Source organism: Balaenoptera borealis (genome assembly GCF_965194805.1).
Source record: "Balaenoptera borealis genome assembly, chromosome: X".
Lineage (NCBI taxonomy): Eukaryota > Metazoa > Chordata > Mammalia > Artiodactyla > Balaenopteridae > Balaenoptera > Balaenoptera borealis.
In genome coordinates this window covers 108735492-108748487 of record NC_138881.1, presented here as the reverse complement: position 1 = coordinate 108748487, position 12996 = coordinate 108735492, and the positions used below count along the sequence as shown (strand labels likewise).

General features: G+C 50.7%; 1 protein-coding gene across 11 annotated transcripts in view; it reads right to left on the bottom strand.

Moving 5' to 3' along the window:
- The window catches only part of BCORL1 (BCL6 corepressor like 1), a 60884-nt gene that overhangs the window by 2908 nt on the left and 44980 nt on the right, over positions 1 to 12996 (bottom strand). For 10 of the 11 annotated variants that reach the window (XM_082377731.1, XM_082377730.1, XM_082377737.1 and 7 more), the window contains 5 exons: positions 12511 to 12732; positions 10233 to 10399; positions 9278 to 9423; positions 2373 to 2450; positions 1145 to 1298 (listed from right to left, as the gene is read on the bottom strand). In XM_082377731.1, coding sequence (XP_082233857.1) covers positions 1145 to 1298; positions 2373 to 2450; positions 9278 to 9423; positions 10233 to 10399; positions 12511 to 12732 — 767 coding nt within the window. The remainder of the gene's footprint in view (positions 1 to 1144; positions 1299 to 2372; positions 2451 to 9277; positions 9424 to 10232; positions 10400 to 12510; positions 12733 to 12996) is intronic. The other variant, XM_082377736.1, reaches the window with a different exon arrangement.

The window sequence follows — 12996 nt, the reverse complement described above, 5'->3', positions numbered from 1 at the left end:
TTTTACTGCCTGGGGCCCAAGATCCTGTTTCAGAGAAGGAGGTGCTGAATACTTTGGAGGAATTAATTAACTGTGCAATACTATATCCCAGAGGCCCAGCCCCGCCCTCAGGGATCAGCTTATGCCCAGAAGAATAAGGACCAAAACCCCGTGAAACTTGATCCCTACTAGTGTCATCATAGAGGCTATTTTTATTCTTATCAGGCCAGGGGGGAAGGGATGCAAAGAAACTGTGGTCTAGTGGTTAGAGTCGTCAACTGAGGGGCTCCCTCACAGGGTTCCTAATCCATTGCCCCCTCCTCCCCGTCTCTCTATCAAGTGCACTTCATGTGCTTTCGTTTAAAAAAAATAGGGTCTGATATTTTAAAAATAGATATCAAAGAAAAAGTATCCTTAAAAGTGTCTGCAAAGGTATTTGAAATATGTGAAGATACCAAGAAGAGGACACTTAATGATGGAGGCCAAGAACAAAAGGACAGTGTATCCTGCATCCTCCTAACCAGTACAGCCACGGCCCTGCAGGCTGCTGAACTCCCTTCTGAATCATCAAATAAAGGTTAAATTGGGTTCAGTCTAATGCTAAGCATCAAGTATATCCTAGCCTCCGCAAACGGGTGATCCTCGTTATAATGTGCACGGTAATCTGAGAGGACAGCGGCCACGCCATCATCTCGCCAACATTAAGGCAATGAGAAACCAGCCTGTGGATTACTTAAGGACCCCGGTGGCCCCATAGCTATGGCAACCATATGTCCCGGCTTTTCCAAGAATCTCAATTTCAAATATTCTGTCTGGCTGTCCCCAGAAACCACAAAAATGTTCCAGAGATTCTAATAGTTCACCAGCCCAAATATCTCCCAGATCATCTCTTACACCCAGGAACAGGGCAAAAATCCTTCAGAGAGTGAATCTAGATTTTGGTTTTGGAAAACACACATAGTCAATGTACCTAGAGCTATTCTGAACATATCTAATCTGGGCTGGAAAGTCAGGCTGGACTTGGTCATATATTATCTTTCCTATGCTCTAGCACTTGTTCTCCAGGTCTCAGCTTCCTTCTGGAGAACTCCAGCATTCGCAGGGAGGCGGGCCAGGGTTGCCAGGCTGCTAGTGCTTGGTCCTCATAGATCTCTCAAACACTCACCCGCGGGACACTGACACCTGGAGGTTGTAGCAAGGGAGAAGAGGCTTGTCTGAGAGCTCGAACATAAAATCATCCTCTTCCACATCATCTCCTTCTTGATCGGAGCTCCCAGGAGGATTATGTAGGAGGTCACAGGCAAACCCTTCTTTTTCCTCTGTAAAGACATCATACAGGGAATTAGGACTTAGCTACATGCATAAAACCAAAGAAAAGAAATGTTCCAACAAGACAAAGAGGTGCGGCGGTGGGTGATCAGGAGACCAACAACCAGATCCCCGGTCAGGGCCAAATGTCTCTCATCTCGTGGCTCACATCCTTGGGAGGGCACGTGAAAGTTCTAGCCCTGGGAGGTAGTACTTTGTGGCCAGAGATTCCTTATACTCCTCCACCTTTCAACCGGAAAAAAGCAAGGTGGTGTGAAGGATACGCTGCCCAACTGTTGGAGACAGAAGCCTGAAGATGTCATCAGCAGTCGAAGGCAAGGGAAAACACTTGCCCTTCAAACCGCAGCTTTCCCAAGCCACCAGACTGCCTGCTGGCGTCCCCAGAAGCCCGGAGGGGGCTCAGCCTGTTCCCTTCCCCAGCCGTGTGTTCGAGTGTGGCCTGTTTCTCCTGCTCCAGCTTCCCCCCAAGCTTAGTAGTGGGTGCCTCCCTCGATCTGCAGCCCCTGGTCCAATGCGTGAATGCCGGATGACGGCCACAGATAAAGGCTCACTGCTCTTCCAACAAAGGAAAGCTCGGGCAAGAAGGCTAAGGGCTCGGGAGACAGCAGCTATCTCAGAAACTCTGTGTGCATCTTGGGGGCAGGGCAGGGAGGGAATGGTAGCTGCCAGATGAGGGGCTGGGTCCCTCTGGAGTGTGAGCAATACCAGAAGAGGTGACAACGCACACAGGCGCTTCTGGCAGGGTTAGGACAAAGCCACGGAGGAGAAAGGGACTTGGAAAAGAGAGAATTTTTAAAGTACCCAGGGTGGGGAGTGGTAGAGGGCTAATGACGGATGGCTTTCTCCAAATCAATGGCATCTCCTGGTTTTGGCCAACAAGTTCTGAGTCTGGGGGAGGCATGGGCTAGAGTGTGGGCTGAAAGGGTCTGTAAGCTACTAATGGGTGAAGAAGGGCTACCTCCATTAGGTCACTCCTAGCTTTGAGAAGAATCAGTGAAACCCAAAGCAGATCCCAAACCTCTGAGCCATAGACAAGGGTGGGAAGAATCCCACTTAAAGCTTACCCAACACAGAACTGCTGTAAAAGTCCCAGGAAACGCCAGGATCACCCTCTTCCCGGCCCTGAAGATCCAAGAGGTGATCTGATGAAAGAAGAGAGGGAAGTGAGAAAAGGAGGTAGGTTAGAGAAGGAATCTAGAAGCAAAGTATATCCATATGGGGTTAGGAGAATGGAAGATGGAAAGGAAGGACCATAAGAGGGGCTGGGAGCGACCCAAGAGAAATCCGCTTCCTGCTATCCATCAGAGGTTACAAACCAGCAGCCAACAGCCAAATCTAGCCCGCTTACTGTCTAGGTTTTGGTCCAGTGTTTTAAACCCCTATAATTTAATTAACTTCTAACATTTTAAAATCGGGAAATTTCACTTAAAAATTCGGATTTCCAACTTTTCTTGAAAAAAAATCAGGAGATCTGGCAACACTGCATCCACATTCCTACATGTCAACAGTTGGCTGGAGGGAGAGGCGACATGTGCGTTCTCCAATTCAGCAGGCCCCACCCAGCCTGCTCTGCTCTCTAACACAATCAGCCTGAAGGCATTTAGGCCTGCGACCCCTGCTTCAAATGATGTAGGGAATTACTCTGCAAGCAGAATCCTAGACCTATCCCAGGATTTCAATTCCCTGTTGGTCACAATGTTCATATATCCAATCGCGATCTTGCCAATTCAAAGTAAGATAAGGAAGCATAATTCCTTCTGTTTCATCTTTGAAAACATGGTGGGGAGGGGAATGGCCAAGTTTATCCTCATGAAAACCTATTGCTTCCACTCCTAGGTATATACCCAAAAGAATTAAAAACAGGTATTCAAATAAAAACTCATACATGAATGTTCCACAACAGCTCTATTCACAATCTCCAAAAAGTGGAAACAACCCAAATGTCATTCAGCTGATGAAGGGATTAAAAAAAATGTGGATAAACACAATGGAATATTATCCAATCCTCCATTAGGAGGAATGAAGTACTGTTACACACTATATAACATGGATGAAACTAGGAAAAAAGGAGGCTAAGGGGTTAGGACTCAGTGGTTTGTTTTTTTTTTTTTTTTTTTTTTTTTTTGGCTGCACCACATGGCTTGTGGGATCTTAGTTCCCTACCAGGGATTGAACTCAGGTCCTGGCAGTGAAAGCACCAAGTCCTAACCACTGGACCACCAAATTCTCCAAAAAAACCCCATTTTAAACCTTTTGCTTACTTGATCTGAGAACAGACATCAGGTCACCCCTTAGCCTCCTTGTTCCCTAGCTAAGCATCATCTAGGTGAATTGTTTCACCTCTCAGCCCCACGTGGACAAAAGGCAGGTTTCCATGACAAATTCAACTGTGTCATCTGTGGGCACATGGCCCAGTGGTTGCCAATATGCCACGTAGTACAGTTGGCAAGCTGATTTAGCTGTGACACCTGGGCAACAGGACAGGAGAGAGTCCAAAGGGCACAGGTGAGGTGAGGGTGCCCCCTGAAAACCAAATCCCAGGAGGAAGTTGGCAGCTACTCTTAAAGGAGCAGAGCTAAGCTTCCTGGATGGAAGGCACCGCCATGGTCCAATATACCTTCCCTTTGGGTCACACATTCTATCAGCAAAAATGCCCATCAGCTGTTGTGAGCTACTGAAAGCAGTCGTTTTTTAGCAACCTTCTAGGAGATGAAGGGTTTCTTCCGAGAGGAAAAGGCAGTCAGAGAGAAGCATTCAAGTAATGGCCGAGCAGCCAGAGCGGAAAACCTTTCATCATGTACATTAGATCTTTTGTGCATTCTACGTGAAAAAACTCTGAGGTCACGGCTGCCAGCTTATTTCCTCTTCTGTACCCTGTGCCATTTGGGAGTTGGAAGTAATTCCTTCCAAAGGCATCTGTCAGGTAGGTGTCTATTCTGTGCCTAGCCCTGTGCTAGGTGTCCCGGAAGATAAAGGAATGAGATCGTAAGTTCCCTAAAGGCAGCGCCCACGTCTGTCCTGTTCATCACTGCCTCCCTGGTACCGAAGCCCAGGTGCCTGGCACACAGTAAGAGCATAATAAACACATGGGGAAAAAAGTGGGCGGCGGGGCAGAAATTACTGTAAGGCGAGACTATAAAGTCATGTGCTTACTCAGCCTGGGTCCGGAACATATGCATTCAAGTGACTGCTGTCCCCCGCACAGGTCACACGAGGACTCCATCAGAGCAGCCCTTGCTCACCACATTCCTGGGGCTCCAAGCTTCTCTTGGAGCTGCCTTCAGAGCCCCCAGCACATTCCTCTAATTTTCCTCGCTGGCAACAGATCTTTGTCATTTGCAGGTGAATTTGCCTTTTTGAGACAGCCCAAAGTTAACTGGCACAGGCAAAGATGCCAAAGTCGGAACAGGCCCACGAGTGGCTTACAAGAGGAACCATCAAGGTCTGCTTGACGGGGCAGCTTTGAGGCACGTTTCCTCACGTCTTCTCGTACAATCAGGATGAGGAGTGACTCCTTTTCCTTGATTCTCCCTTGCCGTCCCCTTAACTTTCAGTTCTTTTCTCTTACCTTGCCTTCAAAAAGAACCCTCAGCCCAGCAATCCTGCTCCTAGGTATATACCCCAAATAATTGAAAACAAATATTGAATCAAACAAATATTTGTTCACGCGTGTTCACAGCAGCACTAGGCACAACTGCCAAAAGGTGGACACAACCTAAATGTCCATCAGCTGATGAATGGATAAGAGACAATGTGATCTATCCATACGAGTGGATATTATTCAGCCTTAAAAACATGCCACTACGTGGACAGACCTTGAAAACATGATGCTACGTGAAAGAAGTGAGACTCAAAAGACCCCATATTGTATGATCCCATTTATATGAAATGTCCAGAATGGGCAAATCCATAGAGATAAAGTAGACAGGTGGTTGCCAGGGGGCTGAGGGGGCGGGGCATGGTGGTAGAGAGCAACTGCTTAATGCGTATGGGGTTTCATTTTGGGGGGATGAAAATATTTTGGAGCTTGATAGAGGTAGTGGTTGTACAACACTGTGAACACACTAAACGCCACTGAATTGTTCACTTTTAAATAGTTAATTTTATGTTATGTGAATTTTGCCTTGATAAAAAAACATTTTTTTAAAGTACTCAATGTGAGCCGTGACCCTGGCAATCAGAGTTTCTCTATGTCCCAGGGTCCCGTCGTACCCCTCCCCATCTCCTCCAACCAAGTCACCAGCTGAGGGACATGAAAGGAGAGAAAAACAAAAAACAAGCGGTCTTCGACATGGGGTCATATGGCTGAGGTCTCTGGCAGGAAAAACAAAAACCTGTGATTCAGTGACCTCAAGTGGTAAATTGCTAGCCCTTTCATCAGTGGAAGGAAAAGCAGTCCTGATACTTCCTCCAATGCCCCAACCCAAACTGCAACAATTCCCCCCAGCTCCCACATTCTTTCTGACAGAGGACGAAAAACGAATCTGTTTTCCCTTGGGTAGGTTGGATATTATTCTTTTCTTCAAAGGGTCAAAGGGAAATCGGTCACATGCCTGCCTGTAATCTGGCCCAAGGAGGAGGTCTTCCAAAGGCCTCTCGGAGGGTTTGGATGGCTTGGTGTTCCGAGCCCAAGGACGAGAGAGAAAAGGTTCACTGTCTGACCTCCAGTACCCAGAACTGTACCTGAAACCTAACAGGTGCTCTATAAACTCACGAATGAACAAACGCATGAAGGAGCACCGCTATACCCTTCAGGATCTCAGGAGAAATGGGCCTCGTGTTAAGCCAAGCCAATGTAGGAAAATCCACATTTTCAACCCACACAAATTACCAGCATCTTCTGCTTTACAGAAGAATTCACTACCGGATACCATCCCCTTGTATTTAAAAGAGGATTTGATTCCCAGACTTTTCCAGAGCAGGGGACTTGCACAAAACGAGGGATGCTCTACATGAGGCACAACCCTGATAATCTCTCTGGCTCGCCATTTCTGCCCTTTACACCCTACAGGGACTCGCCTTCATTTGCTGCCCAGTGGGATCTCCACTAGGGGAGGAAGAAGACAATTAATCTATGGAGAATTTGGTCAGGCAAATGCTTGGGGATGAAAAGCAAAAAGCTTTTTAACTACCTCGGCCAGACAGGCAAGGTAAAAAGAAATCCGGAAGTCCACACGGACGCATCTAGGTGTAGGGGCCTCCCCAACCCTCAACCTCATGGTGCTTCCTGCAGCCACTCTACCCAGTGGTTCCTTGAGATTTGGGGCAGGGGAGCGCTATGGAGATGAAAAAAGAGAAATACCCGGTTCAAGGAATCGAAAAAGCTCCTGGTGATGGTTGTACAACATCGTGAATGTACAAAATGCCACTGAATTGTTCACTTCAAAATGGTCCTGTTGGGTGAGCTTCTCCTCAATTAAAAAAAAAAGGTGGTGGGGGGGGGGGGGACTTCCCTGGTGGCGCAGTGGTTAAGAATCCACCTGCCAATGCAGGGGACACGAGTTTGAGCTCTGGTCCGGGAAGATCCCACCTGCTGCAGAGCGGGCTAAGCCCGTGCAGCCTAGAGCCTGTGCTCTGCAACAAGAGAAGCCACCGCAATGAGAATCCCGCGCACCACAGCAAGAGTAGCCCCCGCTCGCCGCAACTAGAGAAAGCCCGCACACAACAACAAAGACCCAATGCGGCCAGAAATAAATAAATAAATAAATACTAAATACATTTATTTTTTTAAAAAAGGCCCTGAGTAATACTTCTCATCCCCCCAAAACAGCCTTTGGGCTCAAGTCCCTCCTCCCAGTGCCTGCATCTCCCAGCTGCCAAGGTCCTAGCCAGACTGAGCACTTTCCCTAACAGCCAGTCAGAGCTCTGTCTTCAATCGGCACTCAGTATTTGCATGGAAAAGAGGTGGCCCAGTTTTAACACTCCTTTCAGCTCCCGGCTCCCACTATGAAGTTATAGCTCCATGCCCATAAAGTTGAGAAACAATGTCAAGATTTGAATGAGGGTGTTCAGCCTGGACAGGCTAGGAAGTGCCAGAATTAAGAAAAGTCTTCTCCTGCGTCTGCAACACAGACTAGCATTCAAGTTAGTTTAAGGAGGCATCAAAAGGCTTTCTAGTAGTTGGGATTAGTTAACAGACATGAGAAGAAGAGAGAAAAACATGTTTATTTCTAATTCTTTAACTACTTAAAATGGTTTCACCATTCAAACTCCTTGGGGATTTTGGAGAAGGGGTCGGGGAAGAAAAGACTTTGCGTGCAATGGTGGTCAGAGACAGCTTTATTTGGACCCAGAGGGCCCCAAGCCCTCAGGAGGGCAGTCTCTAGCCCAAAGAGACCCCTAGATGAGACCTGCTGATCAAAGGAGAGCTTCGTGCAGTGCTATTATCATGTTGAGATGTCCCTGTGTGCCAGCTTTTCCTGGGAATTGTGTGGAGTGCAGACAACATGTGTGCGCGTGGAGGAGAGTGCGTGCGGTGCACGGCATGCACGAAGAGGCCACAGAGGGTGGCTTGCCCCGAGCCCCGCGCCCCGGTGATGGTCCAGCTAAAGTGAACAAGAGTCCTCACTGCCCCAGAACAAAGGCCTGAAGGAGCATCCCCAAGCGGCTCCACCCCTCACAGACAGGGGCCTGGGACCCCCGAGCTGGCAGAGGGAAGAGGCGGTCCTCCTGCTGCAGCCAGAGAGGCTGGGTCCTGCCGGGGGCGGGAGGCCTGCACACAGCGGGTGGCCAGCAGGGATGTGTTGGTTTGGCTGCGGACTGGATGGGGGCTGGCCGAGCAGGAGTCAAGGGCTCCCTCAGCGGCCTCCTGTCACTCCCCCTCCAGCTTTTATTAGTACCTAGAAGGCAATTCCCACCTAGTCCTCCTTCCATGGGGACCTTTAGCTCAGGTTCCTTTGTTTCTTCCTCCATCATCAGCTACCTAGTTAACCTTTGTTCAATAAACAAGTAAGCCCCTGATTGGGAGCCCAGGACTGTATTGGGGGAGGCAGGGGGTGGGGAGAGTTGGGGACTGAGGCCACAGCCTGGGAGAGAGGGAGCGGCCTAGGGCGAATCCTTGGCCCTGTGGGCTTCCAGGCGAGAGGGGCTGTACCACAAACACTGAAGCCTCCGCGGAGGATCAGCGACACAACTCCCAGCTGCTCCATCTGACCAACTGCCGCTCAGGCAGCCTGAAGAAGTCACCGCTAGTGCAAGGGCCAAGCTGTGATGTCACGAAGGAGGCGGGGTTCCTTCATTCGGAGGTCAAGTCTGAGGAGATTCCCACTGAGCATGCCCAAGCTAGACTTCCCTCCTTCCCTCCTCCCCGCTGCCCAACTCGGCAGAGCTATCTAACTGCAGACAAACAGCTGTCATCCGCTAATAAGAAAATAAATGCAAGTTGGCTTGTGGCCCTTGCCATGGGCCTTAACACTACTTTTCCAGAGGGGGCAGGTGAGGGAGGAGGAAAAAGAAGCAGGAGGATGCAGAGGGAACATCACAGTCGCCACAGAGTGTGAGGAAGAAAGCATTGGAGGGGTCCCAAGGGTTGGACTTTGATCACCGACAGGGAGAAAGTACAAAGTGCAAAAACAAAAGCAAAATGTTAAGTGTCACTTCTTTGCAACCGACATACCATTCAAAGCACAAGTCCACACATTTTGCCCCCAACTAAATCTACTAGTGGGGCTGCTGTCCCACAGGGAGGCCTCCCCACATACCGAGCGGGGAAATGGGTCCCCGCGGGCTACCAGGGCCCTGAAGAGGATGCGTGTGATGTGGACACTCAAAGCACAGGGACAAGAGGAAGCGACCTTCTGACTTTTTAAAGTTCACAGAGATTTCTGAGCCGCCAGAAGGAAAGCCCGTGCAGAGGGCTGACGCCCCTCACGGGAGGTGCTTGAGATAGAGGGAGATGAAGGGCATCTCGGGAGCTCAGGGATCAGAGGCCAGACCTAGGGACGAGGTTTTGAGTCTGGGCCGTACTCACCGCTCAGAAAGCGCTTCATGGTGTCGCTGCTGGCCAGCTTCATGGCCGTCTGTCCCGAGTAGGTGGCCAGCGTGGGGTCAGCCCCGTAGGACAGCAAGAGCCAGATGGTTTCCAGGTTGTCGTTGACCACCGCATCGTGAACTGGCCTGCGAGGTGATACAGGGTGAGAACAGCAGGGCCCAAGTGGGAAGCTGGGTGTCTAGGCCTCACGCCACCTCATCAGGGAAAGCAAACTGAGATGACCCCAGTGTAACGTGGGTAAGACTTAGGGCAGGGGAACCACTTGCTGGCCTGCACTGCCCTCTAGCCCTACCTTTCTCCTCCCTCCCATTTCTCTCTCTTATCTTTCCCCCACCATGACGGGACAGTCCCTGTGGCACAATGGAGCTCCGCTGTTAGCTCTGGAGCTCAGGAGAGAACGGGCCCCTGACTGAGGATAAACTTAGAGCAGATGCTGGGGGATAGGAACGGAAAAACCCAGACGACTGCCCCAGAGCAGGGATGAGCAGAGCTGCTCCACACACCAGGCCGGTGGCCAAGCAGAGCCTACATCCTTTGACCCAAGTCCCCCCACGCGGTATGCAACTTGTGTCAGTTTCACCCAGGAAGTAGTCCCTCGAATAGAGCACAGGAGAACGGGTGTAATTTCTTTAAGACAATGGCAGGTGTCTTTTTTTTTTTTTCTTAAGTATATAGACATCAATTCAAGAATCACATCTGGGATGTTACCCTAAGGTCAACCTCCCAATTCGTAAAGCCCGAGATTCTGCCTGAGACAGGTGCACAGGATGATCGCTAGACAACACCAGCCTCCCCTCAGTGAGCAGTGTGCACTGGCCAGCAGGAACTCATCCAGCCTTGCCCTCAACCTGTCCGAACCGGGGCAGGTTCTCTTGAGGGAGGGGCTGCGCGGGGGGGGGGGGCTGGCGGGGGGTAAGGGGAGCAGCCTTCTTGCCTCGTGCCGTCCTGCGCGCTGCAGTTTACGTTGGCACCGTGCTCCAGCAGGATGTTCAGGATGTCAGTCCAGCCCCGGGAGCAGGCCTCGTGCAGGGCCGTGTAGCCAGCGTTGTCACGGTGATTCACATCTTCACTGTCTTTCTGGAGGCAGTAGAGAACAACGTCCTGTGGGAACAGGGAGAGCACCGTGAGCAAACAGAGGCCGAACTCCGGAAATCACCCGAGTTAGGTGTGAAGCTCTCCAAATGTCCAGAGTCTCAGAACCTGCTCTTTAGTCCAGAGACTGACAGGCAAATCTCAAAATCTTTTGCCAACAAAATCAGTCCTGAGGTGCCATCGCCAGGGGCTCAACTTTGGGCCGTGTCCTCAGCCGTGGGGAGGCAATTCCAGTGACCGAGAATACTCATCTGGGTGTGGTTTGCTGGCGTGAGGCCCTCAGAGAGGCTCACCTGCCCACCCAGAGCTTACACCCTCAGGCCTCAAGTGTCTGAGCACCCTTTCTGTAGTCTGGGGCTTTTCGAGACAGCCCCAGACCAGAGAAATGAGACATGTGCTGGCAAGCACAGCCCCTGGCAGTAATTCGAGAACAAGGAAGAAAGAATTGGTTTAAGTACTATCCCTGGATGCTGGTTTTAATTGTTTTAAGTACTATCGCTGGATGTTTATCCCTGGGCAGTCAATTCCAGCCCTCCCCTCAAATCAAGACTGTTCCAAGGATAAGCCAGTATGGTCACTCATCCATAGTAATGATTAGCTTCCCTGGGCTGAGACGACAGGACCAGAAGTGGGACTCCAGGCCGAGAAGCAGCCTAGCTAGTCTAGGATGAAGCTGGTGAATACGCTGACGGGGAGGGGAGAGGCAGCCCCTCTTCTGAGGGAAAGAGGCTGACAGCAGCTACCAGGGGCCTCTCATCAACTCCCCCAGGCCCTGGTGAGATGGGACTCAGTCGTCCTGACTGACAGCTAGCTCACTGGCTGGCTGGCTAGAGCTAGCGAGCGCACGAGCCTGTGTGTGCCCACTGCCTCTACCCAGGGGACCACAAGGCCCCCTACCCTCCTCATCAGTGCAGATGTTGCCTCTTCCTCCAGGCCTCAGACTACTCCTCCCTCCCTCCCTCCCTCCCTCCCATGACAGGCTGTCCAACCTGCTCTTGCCCTGTCCTGATTGGTTGGCCTGTGGTTTCCTGTTGGCTGCTTTGGCCCCAGGTAAAAGAAGTTCACTTAAAGGGCAAGTGTTGGTCATCATTTTTTCTTTCGATCTCCCTTGGCAGCTACCCAGGCCCCCACACAAGGTGCTCGAGACAGATACGTGGCTTGCCAGTAAGACACTGTCAAAGCGGCTCTCCCGTGCCAACCAGGCTGGCTGGGAGTGCAGCTGTCTTTAAATGAGTCAGTTATGGGTGTCGGAAGCCTTAAAAAAAAAGAGGGCCTACTCTAAAGCCCAGCAGCTCCACCCTTCAGAGCAAATCCTGGGGAAATAAGTGGTGTGGCGGGCAAAGGCGCATGGTCAAGGAGCTCATATCAACAAAAATGTCCAACAAGGTAACTGAATGATGGCAAATGAGTCAGGCTTCTGCCCCTACCTTGGCATTTGGGAATCAAAAAGACTTTGGTGTGAATTCAGACTCACATGTACGTAGTAGCTGAGTGATTGTGGATGTATCACTTAACATTGCTAACCCCTGATTTTCTCACCTATAAAATGGGGTTAATAAAACCTACTGCCATAGGCTTACAGTGAAGATGAAAGGACACGACGTAATGAGAACTCAACACGACAAAATAAACACCAGCTTCCTTTCCTAATTTCTTTTCGATCCATAGGGAAGTAGCATAAGGTCGGGTGAGCTCATCTCTGCCCCTCCAATGTACTCCTGACCCCCTCACTACCAGAAGCCGAAACGAGGGGAAGCTGGAGAGGGATGTAAAGAGTGAGCAATGATCACCCCCGTCCCTGAGTGGGGGAGCCACGGCACAGGGAAATTCAAGACGACATAAAAACCCCCAAATCCCATTTCTGGCCTAGGAATGTACTGGATGATATTGTGTTACCATTTCAATTCTGTTCATCCTAAATTGCCTTTCAAAAGGGTTTGCATTCCCACACACCACGCCAGGGTCAAGGCGGCCTCAGAGGCCGTCTGCGCAGTAGGAGGAGGCCAGCCTGGGCTCAAGCCCCAAACCAAGCCCTGCCCAGGCCACAGAAGAGCCAGTGGCGAGAAGCTTCTCCACAGATGCTCGGGCAATGGCATCCTGTGGCTGGGGCGGCTCCTTACCTTATAGCCAAGACGGGCCGCCCGCTGCAGGAGGGTCTCGCCAGCATTTTTGTTCACTATGAGCCGACGAGCCTCTGGGGGGATCTGCCGGGCTGCAGGTGACTCGGAGGCCTCCTCTAGGCCAGCACTTCGGGACTTTGAGGGCGTGCATGGTTCTGTGGGTCTCGCTGGGGTGGGAGATTTGGGAGAGCGTGTCTTCTGCTGGCTCCAACGCCCTTTACCCTGGAAAGCAGAGACGCAGTCCTAGATCAGCACAGGTCCCCGCTCATTTCTACCTGGTGAGCAGACGCTAAGGGGCTCAAGTCCTCAACCCCAGAAACCAAGGAATAACGACAGGATTGGAAAGCGCAGGTTGAGGAGACATCCCAGCCTCTCTCAAGCACTCTGCATGCCTTCTTTACCTGCCTCAGTCCCCGTTTATTGTGGTTTTTACAAGTCATCTCGATAAATAAGCGGGAGCAAACTCTCAGAGTAAAGAGCAGTGGA